The 21,026-nt window shown below is 35.4% G+C and overlaps 1 protein-coding gene and 1 long non-coding RNA gene across 4 annotated transcripts; one reads left to right on the plus strand and one right to left on the minus strand.

Annotated features, from left to right (window-relative positions):
* Positions 1 to 19: 19 nt before the first annotated feature.
* Positions 20 to 18,607, plus strand: Bx42 (Puff-specific protein Bx42). Of its 3 annotated transcripts, none has more exons than XR_015313896.1 (10): positions 20 to 355; positions 2,207 to 2,378; positions 3,792 to 3,915; positions 4,271 to 4,523; positions 11,401 to 11,518; positions 14,957 to 15,080; positions 15,545 to 15,798; positions 16,644 to 16,871; positions 17,239 to 17,400; positions 17,918 to 18,069. XR_015313896.1 is itself a non-coding variant. In XM_022845998.2 (10 exons), the coding sequence occupies exons 2-10, from the start codon at positions 2,220 to 2,222 to the stop codon at positions 18,117 to 18,119; spliced, it is 1,611 nt and encodes a 536-aa protein (XP_022701733.1). In that variant the 5' UTR covers positions 25 to 355; positions 2,207 to 2,219; the 3' UTR covers positions 18,120 to 18,607. The 3 variants fall into 3 exon arrangements, 2 of the variants coding, with proteins under 2 accessions (XP_022701733.1, XP_022701734.1); XM_022845998.2 differs by having other exon boundaries at positions 25 to 355; positions 17,252 to 17,400; positions 17,918 to 18,607; XM_022845999.2 differs by having other exon boundaries at positions 27 to 141; positions 17,252 to 17,400; positions 17,918 to 18,607.
* LOC111267639 (uncharacterized) lies at positions 5,780 to 11,943 on the minus strand. The gene is made up of 4 exons (XR_002684756.2): positions 11,829 to 11,943; positions 10,378 to 10,475; positions 7,031 to 7,223; positions 5,780 to 5,950 (listed from the first exon to the last, which is right to left on the minus strand). It is a non-coding gene; the product is annotated as an uncharacterized LOC111267639 (long non-coding RNA).
* Positions 18,608 to 21,026: the final 2,419 nt, after the last annotated feature.

Below are 21,026 nucleotides of genomic sequence, written 5' to 3' on the forward strand. Positions count from 1 at the left end.
AACAAGCATGCATCCATTCATTCGAAGACCAGAAGCAGTTTAGCAGACTCAACATTGAATAAATTGGGTCTTTAAGTAATTAAGCGTGGCCGAATTTTGATGTGAATACTTAGCTCCGTTTCCTTCGATGTGTTCTTACCGGTTAGACATTAGAGAGAATAGACTGTTTCATTTTCTCGAATTGTGTGCTAATTTGTTAGATACTGAAAATTCTATAGTCGCAGGACTAATCCTTGCTTTAAGAGGTATTCACGAGCTATTTTTGTGACAGTTGGGGTAAATCAAAGTTGTGCTCTTCATGCAGACTGAGAAAAAAATACACAAATAATTAAGCTTTGCAGTTTTACTAGAAAAGGTAACGTGATTTGAATATTTTTTCCATACGCTTTTGTGCTGTGACTGTTTATCGATGAATGCAGTTAAGGTTGTACGAAAAATACAATTTTTTTAAGTCGTGACTTTAACCTATGTTATTTTATACAAATGGTTAAATTTTTCGATAAAACTGTTTCTGATTAACGTGTCAGTTTGGTAGGAAATGTATCTGGATCGATCCTGAGAATAAAGTTGAACTGTTAGTCTCATAGGTTACACTTATGAGCATTTTTATACGCATATAAAACTGTGGAACCTATTCATCAATTTGTGCAATAATGTTAGTTGAGCAATATATACTTGTGTACTACCTATATTGCATCAAGTACTACTGTAAAGCAAAAATGCTGTTCTCGAAAAATGGTTTATTTTATACACTGATGTTCAGTGTTTGAGTCAGCATAACAACAGGCAGAAGCCAATCGGCGATTCCTGAGATCGTTGACCCAACAGTACTATTATCACGTGCACTATGAAAATAAATATTTGACATTTCATGCTTAATTTTTTTCGATGATGCTACACGTTTTATTTGCAAAGATATTTTCCCTTGGTTTATGCATTTTTATTACGTAAATTTCATAAACATATAATCTGCTAAAATTATTATAACTAAAAAATTAAACTTTCATATCTTTATATTTTATATCTAGTCTTTTTATATTTAGTCTATTTATCAAAGTCCGAAAAAATTTTTCGTATTTAATGTCCGATACTTGGCCGTTATGAACTATACTTGAAACGAAATTGAACCTAGACAACTACGTACTCGTAAGTTTAATAGGCTAATACATTACGCACTGCGCTATTCTGGCGATTTGTATATTTACCGTGTCGATTACTGAGAGTGTGTCTTTGGGTGTTTGTCTGCCTGACGCACTTAAAATAGCTCTTATAGAACGGAACGGATTTTTTGTGGATCGTTAAAGTTTCAATCTTCTCTAATATGAACGAATTGGTTTCCTTAATGGTGCCGGGTACGCTTGTATGGGTGCCAGTGTCTAAGCGAAGAATGTGTCATAGTTGGGTGTAACGCTACTCATATATTAGAACTGGTTAGTGAGATAATCGCAGCGTATTTACAGAATTGCTAATGGGAGATTTTCCAATTAAAAACGGAATACGTAACTACAAAAGCAGAATAGCTACAACGGTATAAATGTTGCTTATAAAGTTATTGAATTAAGGACAATCAATTAAACGGAAAAACTGAATTGACGCATTAACCTAGGAGACAATAACTGGATAACTGTAAAGATCTAGGTCTGTAATGCAACTGTATTTTATTTTAAGCTATGTAGGTGAAATTCCACCATATTTATTCAAACAAACAAATGAAATAACTGTAAACGAACCGCGGGATCATTCCGGGTGTATGTTATGACTAACCTTAAATTGAGTCTGACATTAAACACACACAGTTAGATGTATGGCAGGACGAAGCGTATGGTGCGCGTAGTTATCATTAAAACATAAAAAAAAACATTAAAAAATCACCTGAGATCCTTCTTAGATTGGTTACGTCGTTGTTAGTCAATCTGACCGTTGCATCGGGTAGCATGAGGGTGGGCCGCTCGTAACCTAAATGGCTCAATTATCCGAGTGGTTCTTTATATAAAGACCCGAAGCTGAATTGCATATACACTGTTATGAATAAATCTCTCTGAATTGCTTGCAAACCGTGATTTAAAAATGGATTGCCCCTGGGTCCTATGCTAACTCTATGCGGTGTGTAAAGTAAAACCTTTTGAAACGAGCTGATACTTTTAAGGCTCTATCTAATTGTTATTAATATTATTTAGTCCGTGTTGTTGGTGTCTTATAAACGCAGATAACGAACCATAATGGCAGGTCTTCGATCACTTCTCCCTGCACCAACGCAAAAAATTTATTCTGCGCGAGAACAACAGGAAGCAAGCGGAAATTTAGTTATCGAAACTAAGAAGGATCCCCATGCGCACATTCCTATTTATGGTAGAAGACGAGGATGGACACCAAGAAAGGTACATAGAAAAGACGCAATAAACAGTAAATAAACGCGATGTATTTTTTGCTTAGCTATATTTCATATATATAACATAGATAACTCTGTGTGAACGCCTATATATCGCTATCTAGTATATGGAGTCTTTTATTCTACTCGATCACAAAATGGAACGTAAACTTGAGAGAGACTTGTATCTGTGTCGCACTAGAAAAGTAGAATTAAGCAGGGAAATGTGTTGGCATCTTCAATATCGTGTACTTTATCTCAGCTTATGCAGTATTATTGTTGACCCGTGTGTTAAATTTAAGTGAGACTAATAAATTAGATGCGTCAAGCTAAAATGCGGCAGTAAATAATCTTTCATCAACACTGCGCTTCAAAAGCAAGCAAATAATGCCTTCGTTTGTAAAAACAAGTCGTAGTGACATCCATATTTACAATACAGTACAAAACTTCGACTGCATATAAAAAATAGCGCGTAGCTTCTTCTAATTATGGTATGCAAAGCAATGTGCTATTACGCTAAGGGAAAGTACAAGGTACGGCTTCAATTTCATTATTGGTAAAAGCTTTCGAAAAGTAATTACTTACCCCCTCCCCCCCCCCAAACGATACCTCTTTAATTAGTAGTATTCTCTACACATATTTTATGCCTACATATATCGATACACCAGATATGGTGGCCTCCGTATGATTTGGAATATAAAAAGCCCCCCTTTCATACATTCAGAAAAAAAAACTTGCTTGTGACGTTAGGCTACAAGTTTTGGTAAATAAATTATAAATAAAAATACTTATTATTATCATTCTTACAATGACCAAGGTTAACACATTTAACTATGACATCATTTTTGAGAATATTGGACTAAAGAATATGCAGTGCACTAGTAGAGAATAGCCTTCTTGTTATCTGTCGTTCCCTTATATATTCCAAGACTTTGTGGATCTTATTTTTAGCTAGCCTCGCAGATGTTTCCGGTGGCTTTCACGATCTACAGTAGCTAGAAATGGAATGTCTACACTAATATTCGACTATTTTTTCAGCTTGCTTGCTAATTAAATGGGAATTACATTCAGATATGCGGTTAAACATGGTCAGATTCTCAGGCGCACTATACCCATCGCGCTCAGCCATTTCTTAATAATGATTTAATCAGTCTGTTATTGTCCATTGCAATAAAATAAAATATTAAATTCATAGTATTCATGAAATAATATTGGTGCTACGTGCTACGTACTAATTCTATCCTAAAAGAGCCTCGCGAAATCATCGCAGCTGACGGTTGTACCGAAAGTTATTTATGCCTTCAATTACAGATGCTCATAAATGCCTGAATATTATATTCATATCAAACGTTCCCTCCAATAGACAGTTAACTTCAGAAATAAATAAAATGCGTGAAAATATTTTTATGTCAATAATTTTTAGGTAGGTGACTATGGTGACGGAGGAGCGTATCCCGAGATTCAGGTTGCCCAATACCCCCTCGAAATGGGTAAGAAGAAAGATAAACCAACTGGGAATGCAATAACGGTTCAACTTGATGCACAAGGTATGTAAATAGGCTGCTATTGCTAAATCCACTTCATTATATATATATATATAGAATTTTTAACGATACATTTTTCTGCGTCACAGTTGTACGAATACAACGAATGGCTGAAATCCTGAGTAGTTTTTACGCGACCTTCAGAAACATTTCATTGAAATTTTATTTTTGTTTAGAAACAGTCTAGGAAACAGATAACTCTGAAACTCATAACAGAAGTTCTCACTTTGGATAAATCGCCCTGTATATATATATATATATATATACTATATATATATATTATATATATATATATATACTGTATTCAGTATTCCGTGTGCTAGTAGCTATTGAGGTAAAAGCAGAATGAAAATTGCAGGTAAAGTAAAATATGACGCGTTACTGAAACAAGGCGGAAATGCTGATAAGGTAGTGTACTCAAAACTCCAGGATTTATTGCCTTATGAAATAACCGCCGATGATGAAGAAGAGTTAAAGAAGCCGGATGACGAGGCCATCAAAAGAATTACAGAAGATACCAAAAAGGCACTGGAAAAGTTGACTCATTCCAAAATATCTGCCGCTATGCCCGTTCGGACGACTGATAAACAGGCACCCGCTCAGTACATTCGGTAAGTAACACAAATTCTTGAAAAAATTTTTTTTTTAAAGTAAGAAACTTAAGAAAACTTTGATGGTATCCAAATTACTTGCAGCATGCATATTACATCACTTGGATTTCTCTTATAAAAAGCATGCCTTTTATCTTAATTAAATAACATATATTAAGAAATAAGCAGTACCACATAGGAAGGATTAGGTGACTCACATAAACTGATTTTTGAGAAGCATTGCTTTGCAAGCCTAATGAATGTGTTGTAAATTACTTCAAGAAAGGATTACATGCTCCAAATATACTACGCCATTTGAAATATCTATATATTTCCTGAGTATATACAGAGCAAAAAATATATAAAGAGATATAATCTATTTTATTACATTTTGACTTATTATTTAAAAAATTAAATTTAAGTTTTTGCAGGTAATTAGGGTTTCATAGGATTATTTTTTTGCAAATGTATTCTCGAAAGAAATTAGGTTGTAGTGCACTAATTATCTCAAGTTGTGTCTATATTAATTTAAGCGTGTTATAGTTCTATGTACTATATATAATTTAAACAAAAAATAGATATTATACCATTGTACAACCAAATCAATGATTCCTTTTGGATTGATCTCGTAAAAATACTTCATTTTTATGATAACAAAATTTTTCATTCAAATGATTTTCATAATATTTCAAAATATTTCTGAAAAAAAGATTCTGAAGTTCTCGAGTATTATTCTATTGAAACATTTTAAAACGGAGCTCTCTTTAATCCCACTCTCGCGAATTGTCACTAGTCAATTGATGATTTGACTCATTCTTTTAGTTGTTACCCTTTTTTTGCCAAAATAAGCAGCCTGATTACAATGAGGCTGGGATAGATAAATGTTAAATAACACAGCTCCTCCTGATCGATGCTTATAGGCAAACAGTTACTTGTGGATGGCCACCGCATATTTTAGAGCAGCACTGGTAATTATATCGGCAACTCTGAAATAATAAATGTTGCAGATTATCTTTATTTGCCTTTCCTTAATAATATTTGCAGTTAATTTAATATAAAAAAATGCCCTTTACTGCCTGAGATGTATGTATATATAAATTAATTTTACACTAGAAGAATATTTTCTGCGCCATTATAAAAAATATCAAAATGGAAGGCTCGAAATAACTTAGATTAAATTATGTGAACTCTACATGTTTGTGTATTGAGTTCAATGAGCTCATTATGCTGCCTATCACTTTCCTGAGCAAGTTTGTAATATTTGAACAGTAGGCAAGTGTCAAAAAAAGGAAGCATTTTATTTATTTATTCATACACTCGTAATCACAAACAATTTAGATCTTCACGTCGATAATGAATTGCGCTAATCTGTCATGTCAGCAACTGAAGAGAAATCCAAATCTAGGCGACTAGCGAGTTACTTGGCTTTTTGTTAGCAAACAAAACAACTGAAACAGAGTCAGAAAGGTTTACTATAATTTTTATTGTAAAGGTGAGTATTAGAGCTACGTATAAAAATAACATATGATGAATGACATTCCGCAACATAAATACAGTAGGTTGGCCACATAATGACATTTATCACGCTTTGTCCTTTGTTTCTGCAATAACCTTGCGAGTGCTATTTTTGGGCTAAATTAGGAGCGGTACGGGGATACACAGTTTTTAAAGGAAGCTCAAGAAGAATAGCCGGAGGGGTTCAAAGTAGGTAACCCGTAAACCGTAATTTTTTTGGAGATTGCTTTGTTTAGAGGTGTTGTGTGACGGGTTGCACTTCCTTAATGAAAGCACATCTCCACGTCGAAAAGCCCTGTTTTTAAAATAAAAAGAATGATAAAAAATTATTCATTACTGTATAATATTGATTACTGTTCATTACTTCATGTCGTCTTTAAAAAAGAATTGCATGATCACACCTTCTGTCAGAGTCTACACCAAGCTGTGACTTTAGATTAGGAACTGCTTAGAAATCCTACTTGGATTTTCCCGATTGTTCACCTACGTATCTTTTGAAGTGAAAGGAGTTGATTTTGCTGAAATAGGGTGCCTGCGAACGGCTTTTTTGCTTATATCTTATGACTCGTATGTCTGGGCGACTAAAAGTCCTAGTAATCTGTCGACCAACACTTTGTACATTTACTCTCCCAACACTGTTTCAGTTGTCATAGAAAACTTAACTGGAATACTAAAACTTGTAAGCATTCGTAATGTTTTTTGTTAAAACTGATCTCTTTCCATAACGAACAAAAAACGTCCAAGCATAATGGCAAAGGGTGCATTATCCTACTAGCACAAATGTCTCGTATACAACTGATATGGGAAGGTTAATGTTTATAAATCTTCATATTGGGTAACTATCGGAAACGTATAATGAAATGCCTCTCAAATTTGCTACATTCATGTCAGTTGGGGCTAAAGAGAAGAATAGCAAATGGACTAACTTTTCTTCTTACAGCATTTTTAGGCACAAAAAGATGATTGTTTCATTTGTTGTGTACCAGACAGTCGATGATTTAATCTAAACACACCATATATGTTGTATAACAAGATGTAGCTGAGGAGAGCTGTCTCATTACGAGAAGCATAGTTATGGTTATACAGCAGATCCACAGAGTAGAGCTGGTAGTGGAGAACGTCACAGACATAGTTCGAATATTCAAGACAGAGCTTCAGATTGTCAGTTTCGCTTTTCCGCTTGTGTTCGAAATGAGTTTTGAAGGCCTGTAAATTAGGGTGAATGCCTCAGACCAAAGTACATAATTTCCCAATCAATAAGAAAAGAGAGCAAAGATTGGCACATATTTATATAATGTCGCACCAACGACATATATAACACAATCTGTATGAATAGAAATTATTTATGCAGATATAATGGTAAGCCTACTGTCGGTGAAAAACGTACGCTTAAGGTAAATTAGGACAAGTTTATATGTAAAAAATCTATGCAGATAATAACTACTATAATGAGTATGTCCTCACAGTGCACGGTATTCACAATCGCCAGTTTACAATGTAAATAGTTTTTTGTGAATTTTGACTAATAGGCAGACATGATTAGGTGAATCGCATGCATTTCATAATATCTATATTTTAAGGTATTGCTACAGAACTGCCTGTGTATCACTCTGTACCTCTTCCCGGCAATTTTAAGGTCTGACTTACACATATAAATAATTGTGATTTTGACAAATGGTCTTCGAGAACGGAGTTGGATAGTTGTAGCTCGCAAGTATGCTTTGACGAAACAAAGAGATGGGAAGTCCACGATGTCCAGCATTTAATAAGCAAGATGACACAAATAAATGATTAGAATCATTACTACGAACGTTGTTATTAAACTGAGGTCGTGGCTATTCGAAAACACACGATGCAGAATTTTGAAAATGCGGATACGGAAAAAGTATTCTACATAAGACGAAAAGGTGAAATATGTAGAGGTTTCAAGATAGGACGGGGACATTCGGCCGCGAGGGGAAGTAGATGGTGGAGCAAATACTTTAGCGCATGTTTTTAGAGTTTTCATATACTTAGATTCAATTTTACCATCACAGTTCTACGTATACAGCTCTGTAAGCGACTCGCGGGCTGAAGAAAGCATAATATGATAATTTTTTTGATCCTGATAAATTTTCTAGCGATACCTTATATTGTATCTGCTATTGGAGCGGTTAAGTGCGCTGCACGTCACAGGCATACGTTTTAGCAGGTACCAGAGCTTTGGCAGTGGGAACTTTGGTTATTTGTGAGCCAGTTGTAATTAAAGGAATACTTGTAACTACTTTAGTTTTCTAGGGTAAATGTCAAGCAATTAGAACTTAGCAATTTCTTAATCACGGCAAAGTCAGAAGACCCTGCCAGTAAGAGCCTAAATATTCGGTTTACTAATAAAGCCAAAACTAACATCCGCTTGAATAATCAGGTTTAAGCTCTTATTGGCTATTGTGCGAAATTAAAAAAAAAAAAATGTATTGTAGAGGGTCGAAAAAACTGCACTGAGCATCCCAAAGTATATGTCCTCTAAACGAGATAAGAATCGACTCTAGTTATTGGAGGTATTGGGTTACTGCTTACACAGATAATTTTCACTTTAATAAATAGATGTTTTTTGTAACTAGGTTGTAGAATAGCAATTGTAAGTTTCCAGACGGTTCCCTTAGAAAGTTAGGTATGTACTACATTTTTGCAGTTCTTGCGTTAGCAATACACAAAGCGCAGTATCTGCTGCGGGCAATGCAAAAAAAAAATCGTTTACGGATTAAGGACATCAATCGTTTGTACTAACAAAGAGGAACAATCAGAGGACATATATTCACCTAATGTTTGGTCCATCGCTTCTTATGGAACGCTAGCTCTATTTTTTTCGTATTTTATAATAAAAAGAAGTTTTAGAGCATAGTTTTTGTCAGTGAGATCATCACGGAGACGAATATATATTAGCTAATGTTCATAGGAAAGGGAGTTTTTCTACGAAGCATGGGTATGTTCTGGAAACATTGATAGGGCATGGAATCCCGCCGTGGTCACCACAGCGGGACCACCAAACTACGGCAGCGAAACTTTGTTGTGTTTGGCTAAAGCTGGTAAAACGATTCTACGAACATATTTTATTCCATGAACATTTATTTAATAATGAACATGTGTATGAAGGGGTCCAATATACCTCATTTAAAGATTCGTTGGTAAGCCCGAAATGGAATCTAACCATTATCTTTTTCTTTATGAAAAGGCCAATAAGACTGTTGTATTACCAGCTTTAGAGAAGAATTATCAATGTACGCTATCGTGAGAACTCTGAATTGTCTAACTACATCTCGAGAAAAATCTAAATATGGTCGATACAGCTCGATAGAGTGCCAGGTAATGACTCAAATGATTAGCTAACATGATTGATCAGACCAAAAACGCTACAATGCCTTGGTATATATGACATGTAGTTGTGAACTTGACATCAGTAGGGATTTCTAGTAATGGTATTTTTATTCGCTTTACAAAATCGAAAATCAGTTGTAAGAATTACTTATCAATATAAGCCGTTATAATTATTTTATGTAATAGCTCTATTATTTCCACTTATACGTTCTTGGAAAAAATATAGCTTTGAAAAACGAGAATTAAGCTTGAGCAAAGTGAAGTAAAGCAGCTTAAACCGGAGTGCAACACTTCATTTAGGATTCTTGGCCTTGCGACTCCCGAAAATCAACTAAAAAGCTCACATTCTTTGTTTGCTTGAGAGACAGCCATAAAAGAGCAAGACACACCTGATGCAGAAACAGTATTATTTATGGCGTTTAAATAAACAGTTCACATGGGTATGTGTGAGCACGACAAATGTGGTATATAATAGGGACAAATAATCTCCGTTATTATCATTTGTAGTGAAATAATCTATCGTATAAACATGGAGCATCAGTCTTTCGCAAACACTTTGTGTAGTCGAAGGAAAGTGACCTCTTTCTAGTGAGTCATGGAACCCCAGTGAGTGCCGACAGAAACCTTAATAGGCAGGACAAATTCCTAACTTTTAAATGATCTGCTGGGTGGACCTTGATGACTTAGGGTTCAAAATAAATGGCTCTAGATTCTAAAAATACATACATGTGAAGATATTTTGACATACTTAAAAATGGGAGGCCCTTTCGGCTTAGCTAGGACTTGTCCGTACACATCTATGTACATAGTCTAATTAATAAGTAGATTGATTTTGCAACATTATTATCACTATACTAAGCCAATCATTGAAGAACAAATATTTGTATTAAAATATTATGCGTTTGTTGTCTTTTTGATATTATTTTGATGTTGCTATTTTAAAGATGTTTACGCTGAACTTAAACCGCAAACATACTTAGTTTCTCATGCAGATGAATATACTGACCGAGACTTTGTGGTGTAACAAAGGCGATATAGACTCTTCAAGCACCGCTAGAGAACAAAATAAAACGGATGCTTAGTGCGTAGTGGAGTCGGTGTTTTCTGGAAAGAGAGATCTAGTAAGATACAAGTGTGATAGAAACCAGAATGTAAAGGTCGCTTACTGCATAGTGGAGGCGGTCTTTCTCTAGAAAGAAAGATCTAGCAAGATATGAGTGTGACAAAAAAAGGCCATTAACTCAAATTATACCTGTGCAAACGATTAAGAAAACTAAACGGGAAAAGTTGGAAGAATGCGTGTGTCGGGTGACCTTATTCATTTCTTAAATAGGCAAAACATAAACAGAATGTCATACAATCCGTATAGATAGAGAATATTGTATGGGAAATAAAGAAGAATAACTAAAGCATATAACTTTGACGGTCTCACAGCTTGCTAATTATCACTTTTTTACGGCGTTGGTTGCAATTATTACGTATTTAAGGTAACCACAAGAATGCATGTTAGAGCTCATAATCTCACCTTGGGGAAAGAACTGTCCCAATAATAGCATTAATTTATGCGGTTGAGAAGGCTTTCACGTTTTTTAAACAAATTCTTTATTCAGGAGTACTGACTACTGGTTGATTTACTATAATTTGCAATGATAAATAAAGTGTATCTATTCTCTACTATGTAACGTGTTACTCAATGGCAGTAATTGAAAAAAATATCAATTGAAGCGTTCACCCTCTAGAGCTACTGTACTGTGTAACATCCAGCGAATTGAGTCCTATAAGACAATGGCGATGTTTGGCTCCTTTATGCACATCGTACCAGTCCAATGATTTTTTTAAGATTTTCCAAAGATCCCGTGATTTTCTTTATTTTAGCGAAAACAGACGCACCACATCAAAGATGAGACTGATATTGCTACCGACACAAAGAAAGCAAAAGGGTATTCATAAGATTCTGACTGTCCCTGGACGCTGTAGACGTACAAAACATAGGTTTGAAATCAACACGTTTTATTGAATTTAATTTCAGGTATACACCTGCTCAGCAGGGATCAGAATTTAATTCTGGGGCTAGCCAAAGGATTATACGAATGGTGGAAGCGCAGAAAGATCCAATGGAACCTCCAAAATACAAGATCAATAAGAAGGTTAGTAGAGTAGGTAACTGATATTACCATAATCGACCTATCCAGAGTATCTTATGATCAAAGCATAATTTATATCATCGAATCTTTATAAACATAACATTTTATGATCTCCGGAACGAATCGGCCTGAATCTGCCTATTGGTTTTAATTTTTATTTGAATTAGTATTTTTGCTGATAACAGGAAAAGGTCACCATTGAGACTCATGAAAATGAATAAAGGAAAGTCCGTTCACATCAATTTCCGGCTTTTTGGTGGAACTGCTGTCGTATATGTGAATTTCATTTCTAGACAAACTAAATTTTACTCACGGTTTTCAGTCTATAGCTGCTTGGCCACATTGACCATTCAGCTTTCATTTCGGGTAGTCGCACGTGCTGCTCGATGTTGTTTACGTCTCTTGTGGCTCAGTGGTCACTGGAGTTAACTTTAAGCTAAGCATATGTTCTAGTAAAAATCAGTGTAAAGCTTCTCTCCCTAACGAGTAACTCTAATGAGACTCACCTTTTCGAGATAAACATACATAGAGTTTTAATTACTATATAATAAATAGTAAATGAATGCTGAGTATTGCATGGGGTAACATTTATTTAATGTTATCATTGGAGACAACTGCTCTCATAAGAGGAAGAAGAATTATATCAGTGTATTTGCCTAAGGCTGTAACAACAATAGGCTTACAATAATTTATCTGTTTCAAAAAAGTACTTCACTAAAAATACTTACGTTATTGGTTCATATAGCCTTACCAAATAAGGATTTGTGGGCCAGAAATTGAATTTTATGGGCCACTACGGATTTTGTGCCGAGAAACAAACCGCTTTGAGCTCTTTTCTAACTGAACGTTGCTAAATATTTAGTTGAGTTTGTAAAAAACTGATATTGATATTATTCCTTTGCGATAATTTATCTGTCGTTTATTTGCAAATAAACAGATTTATTTGGACGTTATACTTAAACGGCATTCATTCAGTTACGCTGCATTTAGCTTCAATGAACAAACCTATAGTATGAAAAACTATCGATGATTTTTTGTAAGGGTGATTTACGATCTTTGATTTTTGCAATAAAGTGGCAATTTGCAACAAAGCTGAATTTCTACTTCTGAAGATAAGTAGCTGCCGGAGTAATATTTTGTGGTGGTTTAACAGTTTCAGCTGATTATCAACGTGTGGTACCCGAGAAGATCGTTTTCCGTGCGTATGTTTTTTGAGCATGAAATGGGTTCTGGAGTCTTTTTTAGACACTACTGCGCACCCAGTATCATAAATGCAAAACTTCCATCTATGTCTCTCTGACTTTACTGTAAAAATTGTTGTTCTGAGAAAGATATCCGTAAAAAATGTTCTGCGCTGGTGTCAACATTCGAATTCGCAGCTTGTGCAAAACTAATTTAGGGTGCCAACCTTAGCGCCACCTCAGCTATCACTGGAACAGAAATCTCTGTTACAGTGAATGACGTTTTGTATGCGTTTTTGACCAATCTAAGACCTTTCTACCGTAAGTATTAGCTTATTATTATTAGATATATAATACCAGTTGTACCAGTTGTGAAATAAGGTGAATGGTAACCAGCATGAAAGATAGATATCCTGAATCTTAAGATTATGGTTGCTAATTTACGTTTTTTCAGTCTATAAGGACTTAGAAAGTAATCACTTTAAAGATATAAAATTTCCCAACTGCTTTGCCCTAAAAATTTTTCTTTTAGTATTTACGCAGTACCAACAATTGTACTACAGCTTGGAGGAAGAATTCGAAACTATTGAAGTTTTGGACAGGGAATTTCGGCTATCTCAGTGAATCGCATATTTAGATATATTAGATTGTTCAGTGAGTTTTGGTGGTTTATAAAAGCTTTCTCTTTATCTTAGTCTTTATAGTAGTCATTCACTTCATGAAGCGTTATACGAGAGCTGATCAATCTATTGAAACATAAACTGGGTTTGTGGATATCTACGTAAGTTAAGCATGTCAGTTTGTCGTAACGAAGAACGCTACTTCTTGAAGACGCGCATTTTGAATTAAGACTTTAATCTGACACAGTCTAACGAAATCTTTATTTAAATATTTATTATTTAAGAAACATAAAAATTAAGATTTTTCTATTTTCTTGCAAATCAAAACGGTTTTTTAATCAGTGGATCACTAAGTTTTTGCTTTTAAATGAATTTAAATGTTTTCAAATTGTGTGAAATGTTGAATACAATGGTAGCCATCGAATAGGCATCTAGTTCGCAAAGGTGTGGTATGGTCTGGGAGGCATTGAAATCGATATATCTGTTCGAAACGAGCCTCAATAACTCTGAAATTGAAGGTGTAGAAAGAAAGAAAAAAATGAAAACTGCTATACTGTCTCTGTGTATTTCTTATTCCATATAAATTTAAGGATACCACTGTAAGCATCAACTGTTCAGAGGTCTGAATATGCTCTATTTTAGAGGAAATTTTAATAGACTACAAAATGAAAAAAATAAGAAAGCTAAGGAACAGTAAAAGTATGTATGTAGAATCTAGAACTAGGCTAAAAAAACTAAGCGAAAGATCTTCAAAAACTAAAAATAAAAAAAAAACATGATAAATACGCGTATCTTATACAATGAACGCAAGCTCAAACCAGCCAAGCTGCGGTTCGCAGTTTCCGTCACGGCTTCTGTGCTATTATGTGAGTAAGAAAGGATTAAAAAATAATATAGAAGATCTCTTATTATTCATTGATCAGTTGAAATTACTGACAATAACATACCGAAACTTTAATCTAGATGTGTTACCTTGTTTAATTTTGTCACATTTTATGGGTATTCTATTGTTAAAAGTGAACCGTTGCTAGGTCAACGATTTTTGCTGACGATGGAGGCTAATGTAACATGAAAAAGATTATCAGCTAACATTTTAAACATACCCGATTATTAAAACTTCTTTGAGTTTTAATAATAATAATAATAAAGTGTTCTTTGACCCTTTGCAATCCTGGTTGATACTGTTTTATTCGATTCGACTAAGAATATAGACATTTCCCGTCCATGAAGCGAAATGAGCCATATGTACTCAAACCCGATCTACTTTAAGAAGATAGAGAATTTAAGTTACCTTCGTGTTCATGAAACGAAACTTCAACTTTGTCATTTTAACCTAGGTATAACTTCCGCTAAAGAGCTCAGGTTTAAGCTTTTAAACAATGCTTTGAAAATTGCCGATTGACTGTCAGATGAAATATATTGGCCATAAATATATGAAGCGTATGAATCATGCTGCAAGTACCTATTTTTCCCTGATAGTGGAAAATTTGACAAACTTTTTAGACAAGAAACACCTAAAAGTTACAAAATTTTTATTACATTTTGACTACTCTCAAAAGGAATTAAAGTATATCTCTTAAAATTTGACAAAACTTAAAAGATAACCAAATATTATGTGTGTTTATAATCCTTTACTGTAGATACCTCGGGGCCCGCCATCTCCACCTCCCCCGGTGATGCATTCTCCAACCCGCAAGGTCACTGTAAAAGAACAGCAGGATTGGAAGATTCCCCCGTGTGTCAGTAACTGGAAAAATGCTAAAGGTGTGTATAAATCCTTCAAAATGTGTAGGATGCGGGACACAAATAAATTCCGGTCAACTTATTGCCTGCTTTAATGATTTTCACTGTTAAATCGGCGCAGTGGTTTAACAGTCAAATCTCTGGCTGGAAGAGACTAGCTGGCTCAAAGGGAATAACTAGCTGGCCATAAATCCCTCTGTCGATATATAAAATACTTCGTTAGATGTATGGTCAAATAAAGCAAACGAGTTCTTAGGTGTTTCTACTACTTATCTCCGAGTGCGGGCGTAACCGTGAACAGCAATGAGCTTGTATGGATTTAAGTTTTTCCTTAGAGTGGGTTTCTAATGTCTGCACATTATTAGCAGATATCAGAGTAGGAGGATGCGCAATCACATGAACGTTTATAGAATTGAATGCGGCCGATATTCGGTCATTGGTTTTTACGTCAAAGCAAATTCAACGACACTTAATTTATTTTTCAGGCTACACGATTCCGCTTGACAAACGCTTGGCGGCCGATGGCAGAGGTCTACAACAGCAGCACATCAACGAAAACTTCTCTAAATTGGCTGAGGCGCTATACCTAGCTGACAGAAAAGCTCGAGAAGCCGTTGAGGCCCGAGCTCAACTCGAGAGGAAGATGGCGGCCAAAGAAAAGGAAAAGAAGGAGGAGCATCTTCGTGCTATGGCCCAACGGGCCAGGGATCAGAGGGCTGGTATCCGAGTGAATGAAGAGGTTAGTGGGAACACATCTAATTGCAAAATCCATTATACCGGGTGTTCAGATCAAATTGGGATGAGTTTCAGCAGCCTTAGCAAAGTGTTCATCCGTGATTCTTGGTGTTAAAGGCAGTTCATTTTCGAAACAACCTTTAGATGCCGTAGACGGAAGTTTTGCGTTCGAAATATAAGCAAAGGTTAACACATATCCAATATCTTTAAGTCAAACGAATCCGCAGAAACAGTATGTACTTGTGAAATCAGTGGTCTCTGCTCTTGTCGTTCATCATACTGCTTTCGAAGTATCCGAAAATATTTTTAAATCTACAATAACATTTAACCGAAACAAGAAGAGTTTATCAAACGCGGCACAAGAAACTATTCTTGAGGGTCTTAAAGCTTTTGTGTAAAGATTAGAGACCATTTTCGACATAGAATTATTTAATTCGCAAATATGATTTTGAGAATCACCTGTGGGAGGCAGAATTGAAGGCATGGTTAAAAGGAGAAGCAGTTGCATTAATCATATACGTCTGTCAGGATTGTCTATATCAACGTATGCAAAATATTTTCTAAACAGCTCTTTTATTTAGTTGCCATTTATAAACGAACGATATCCATTTTATTTTAAACGTCTTGTGCATATACAGGAGGGAAGTGGACATGAAGAAAAGCTTGCATTCGGATGGAAGCTATCGTTAATTAGAAGTCAGCTTGCGATTAAAGCAGCGTCCGCTTTAATTGTAAACGGACTTCTTCCCTAAATGAAAGCCTATTTTTCCAATGTCGTATCTAATTTTAATCTTATTTGCCCCCTACTTCTGTGTAAATAGTGAGATTATGGTTATGCGTAACTTTTAGGACGAGGATGATGAGGCGCAGGAACGCGACATGTTGCGTCAAGAAAGACACCGGGAGAGACAACGGGAAAGGAACATTGCTCGTGCTGCCCCTGATAAGCGAAACCGCTTGGAGCGGGAACGGGAAAGAGATATTTCAGAAAAAATTGCGCTCGGTTTGCCATCGACAAGTGGAACGAGCAAAAGTGGAGAAGTGCAATTCGATCAGAGACTTTTTAATCAGTCGAAGGTAAAATAGCTAAACATTTATAATTTAAAATAATATAAGCAGTATGCAGTTTTTTGATTGTCAATATTCTATAATTATGCTAAAGGAGCCAAATCTCATCGCAGTTGTCGGACACATGCGGCCTTCAGCATTCATTGTGTCTTAAGAAGATTTAACAAACCTACTGATTATGAATTGATTGATAAACGGGTGACTATAGACACTTGACGTGTTTCTTAGCCACCCAATTCTAGCCGCAGTCGAAATGTCTGAAATGTTCTATGTTATGCTCATAACCTATTTTTTCTTCTGCTAGTACCGCAGGTTAGTGGACATCTATCACACAACTTTTGCACACAACTTTTGCAAGTTGTTAATATATTTTTAGTGTTACGGTTTAGGGTTTAGAGTCTGGTTTTGGCGATGATGATTCTTACAACGTGTATGATAAAGCGTGGCGCAAAGGTCAGGGTTTGTCGAGTCAGCTATATAGACCACGCGGAGACCGAGAGACTGCTGAAGATATTGACTCCTTGATTAAAACGGGACGGTGAGTATTGCTTTCGTAATTATAATAATAGACTTTATACAGTTCTCTCTTTTTGATATTAATCTTCTTTATGAGGCTATTATTACATTATATGTGAAAGGTAATAAAAAAATTGCAAGCGTAGCTGGTGTTAGAGAAGAGATCGATATTATGTGTATTTCTGTTTTCGCAGTCTGTCGAAATTCTTCGATTCTTATATTTCGTTTCGTATTGGAGCTTACCTAAAGAAGTTGAAGGTTTAGCTAATCTGAATATTTTTTGATGACTTTGTCTTGATTTGGAGAATTGATTCTTACATTTTTATGGATGCATGATTGTAGAAAGCAACTATATTATCTTTTGTTTCTTCCACACAAAGAACAATTTGGCATCTGCCAAGCTCGTTCTGCGCAGTGCAACTATCTCCGTATAAGTCATTTAGGCTCAGATTTGTTTTATCTTCAAGATAAGTGAAACACAACCTGATTTTCCTGGTCGCTTTTTTTTAACTAACTTAGTTTACGATAAATTCTGACAGGTTCATCCCTGATAAAAAATTTGCGGGAACAGACCACTCAGAGTCATCAGTGCGTCGCGGCCCCGTTCAGTTTGAACAGTCTGAGCAAGAAGAAGATCCGTTCGGTTTAGATAAATTCTTCAATGAAGCCAAAAAAGCTTCGCATAAGAGAAGAGATGACCGTAATGATGAAGATCGTGGAGGAAAGAGACGAAGAGACTAAGCAAAATGCAACAGCTCACCACGTTATGACAGAGAATTAGGGCCTAGAGTGTAAGCCACAAAGTATAAATTTTAATTGAATTTAAGATGTACAAAAAAGAAGATGTAAACAACACTTACTTTAACTGCAGATGCAAATTGTGTTAATTGTAATTGAGGATTGCTACTTTGTACAATGCTTCATTTAATTAAAAACGTTGGTCCTTTTCTAGTACTGAACTTTACTAATGCATCACAATTTATTGTGGACCTCAAAACAGATTCTTTTTTTTTTAACTGTAAAGGTTTGCTTTTGACGGATTGGCATTAGGGCTTTGTTGATGCTGGACTGCACCATTTATTTTGATGTTGTTCATTGACAAGCGGAAAAAGTGTGTGTGATAATGAACATGCCTATTATGATAGACAATCGGTCGCGCAACATCGTATGCGCATGTATATGCAATTAAGCCAAATAATAAAGATAGCAAATAGGAACTATTAATTTGATTACCAGTTCTCCTTATTCTCATATGCACAATACTGGTTAGTAGTGAATTTTTTGATGAAAAACAATTATAGTGCTCTTATTATGGCTTTTAATTTCAGGCTCATTAGCAGATAATATATACATACTAACACCAAATTTTATTATTTTGCCTTACCAAAAATTTGTCGCAGTTATTTAGTTCACAACATACATTGTGTGCGTTGCAGGCTCTAAATATTAATCTAAACAAATAAAAAAAACAATAATATCTAGATAAATAAATAAAATATTAATACTTGTATAAGGAATACAAAATAACATTTAAGTTCCAAATGCTTACTTTTGACGTGTTTTATCTGGCCATTAATTCAACAAGCACTTCGGCTGCTGTGGAACACGTCGAATCATCCCGCCTCATTGTGGTTTTTACAGGGCTCTATAGCGTGTCACATAAATGCTATTTTAAATTTATGTCTGTAAATTTATTGATCGTTAATGATACCTTTTATAATAAAAACAGAGTTATTCCAAGTAACCATACTATCGACTATCCATAACATATATTTTGATTCATAAAGAACTAGAAGCCTGGTAACTAAAGCGTCCGCAGGCAACTACATTTTCTCTAGCACATTTGTCGGTGAGTTCCTTCATCCTTGGCTATGGATATCAATGAAAGTGTAATTTATTTTGATTACGGTTTTGGTACTTCGCGGTAAAATGATTGATATAAAAATGCTTGTTCCCTCCTGCATTATCAGTTATCCATTAGGAAGCATGGTGTAAAAAGTACATATTAGTGTCACTCGGAGAACGGAAAAGCTGCCTGGATATACTGTAACTAAATCGGCCGCCACTGATTGTAGCAAAAATAGCTATAGCGCGATTGAGGTTCGTAACGAATCGATTCAGGTGTTGGTATCGGGCAGCCTGAAACTGCAGCGCCTAGCGTTGTTTATAACTGTGCTGTGTAATTTTAAATTGTGGAGGAGTACGTTAAAGTTACGGAAATCGCTAATAACCTCGTGGTATGTGGAACCGAAAGAATGTCTCTTTTGCTTTATCATGAGAGATTTAGACACATGTGAGTATGATAAGAGACGAAAGGATAAACTTTGGGAAGGATAAGCAATGAATTGTAAAGCGCTGACTGTATATTTACAGGGTTTTAACTCTTAATATTATGTACTGATAAATGTATTCAAAATGTCAAAAGATAGCTTCTTTCAGTTTATTTGTCATAATTTGCTGTTCTAAATCTTCCGTTCGAATGACTTAGTATTTAAACTTGATTTTTGTTTGGCGGCATCCGATTCTATATAGAATTTTATGGTTGTAATTTGTAACTGCTGCCAGTATAATTAATCCTTGTGAATCGGTGTAGTTGAACACGTGCTTGTGGATGCCAAAAATAAAAAAGAAAAATGCTGCTTATTCAGCTTCAGTGTACATCTTATATATATATATATATAGCATTGCAGAAAAGCATTCACCCGTGTAATTTTCTAGCTTGGATCAAGAATGTAGCATGCAACGCAACGTAATGCATCAGCAAATCGTCAGCGAAACTTCTCGTCTGCTCTGTGTACTATCGGTGCTGGTTTCATTAAATTAAAGAGTTTTAACTCATATAGGAGTAGCTAGTACGTAGCGTGTAACCTTTAAAGAGGAAAAATTTAGAACATTGCACCAGAGAGAAGATCAGATAATAGGTACGTGGAAATTGACCAGGCTTAAGAGGATGCCGTAGAAGCATATGACAAAAAATGGATGAGATGGAAAGATGAACAAAAATGAGTCAGCTGCAAAAATGTAGAACGAGCTGAATAAACTACTACAACTCAGACATGTTTTCTCTGGAGAAACCAAAACAACAAAGAACAAGTAGAAACATTCATACATGAGTTAAACCTAACTCTGAGTACCTAAAATACCGCATCGTATCTAGCTAGAAGATTACGGCTGAAGAAAAAAGGATAGTTCGATGGATGACCAAATGTATTTGGACGTATTTTGTCATCAAGCCATTTCCAGAAGACCTTCAACATTAATAGAAACTTTTCATGTCAGGTATTTTCTGTAGATTTTTAGGTTCGCAGGATTAATGTAAGATTTTGACTCTATTATAAGGCTGGGTGAACTGTTACCTTATGTGATTTAAAAAGGACTTCCATCATGGAAAAAAACAAGTGATAGCATTCTCAAAAAGGGACCTATATGCGTCATATGCATCATTATCAAAAATAAGAATAACCGCATCGGGTACACCGGTTAAAGGACCATGATACAACAATTTACCGGTTTTCACCATCAAATTCGCAGAATCAGAGTCTCTGAACCGAAAAAGTTTAATTGAATCTGGTGGCGGGGTGGAAAATACAAAAAGTAATAGTAACCTTTTCGGAAAATTGTTGCGACCTTGAGACTACATGCCAAGTT

Source organism: Varroa jacobsoni, unplaced genomic scaffold (genome assembly GCF_002532875.2).
Source record: "Varroa jacobsoni isolate VJ856 unplaced genomic scaffold, vjacob_1.0 scaffold_1204, whole genome shotgun sequence".
In the NCBI taxonomy this organism is placed as follows: domain Eukaryota; kingdom Metazoa; phylum Arthropoda; class Arachnida; order Mesostigmata; family Varroidae; genus Varroa; species Varroa jacobsoni.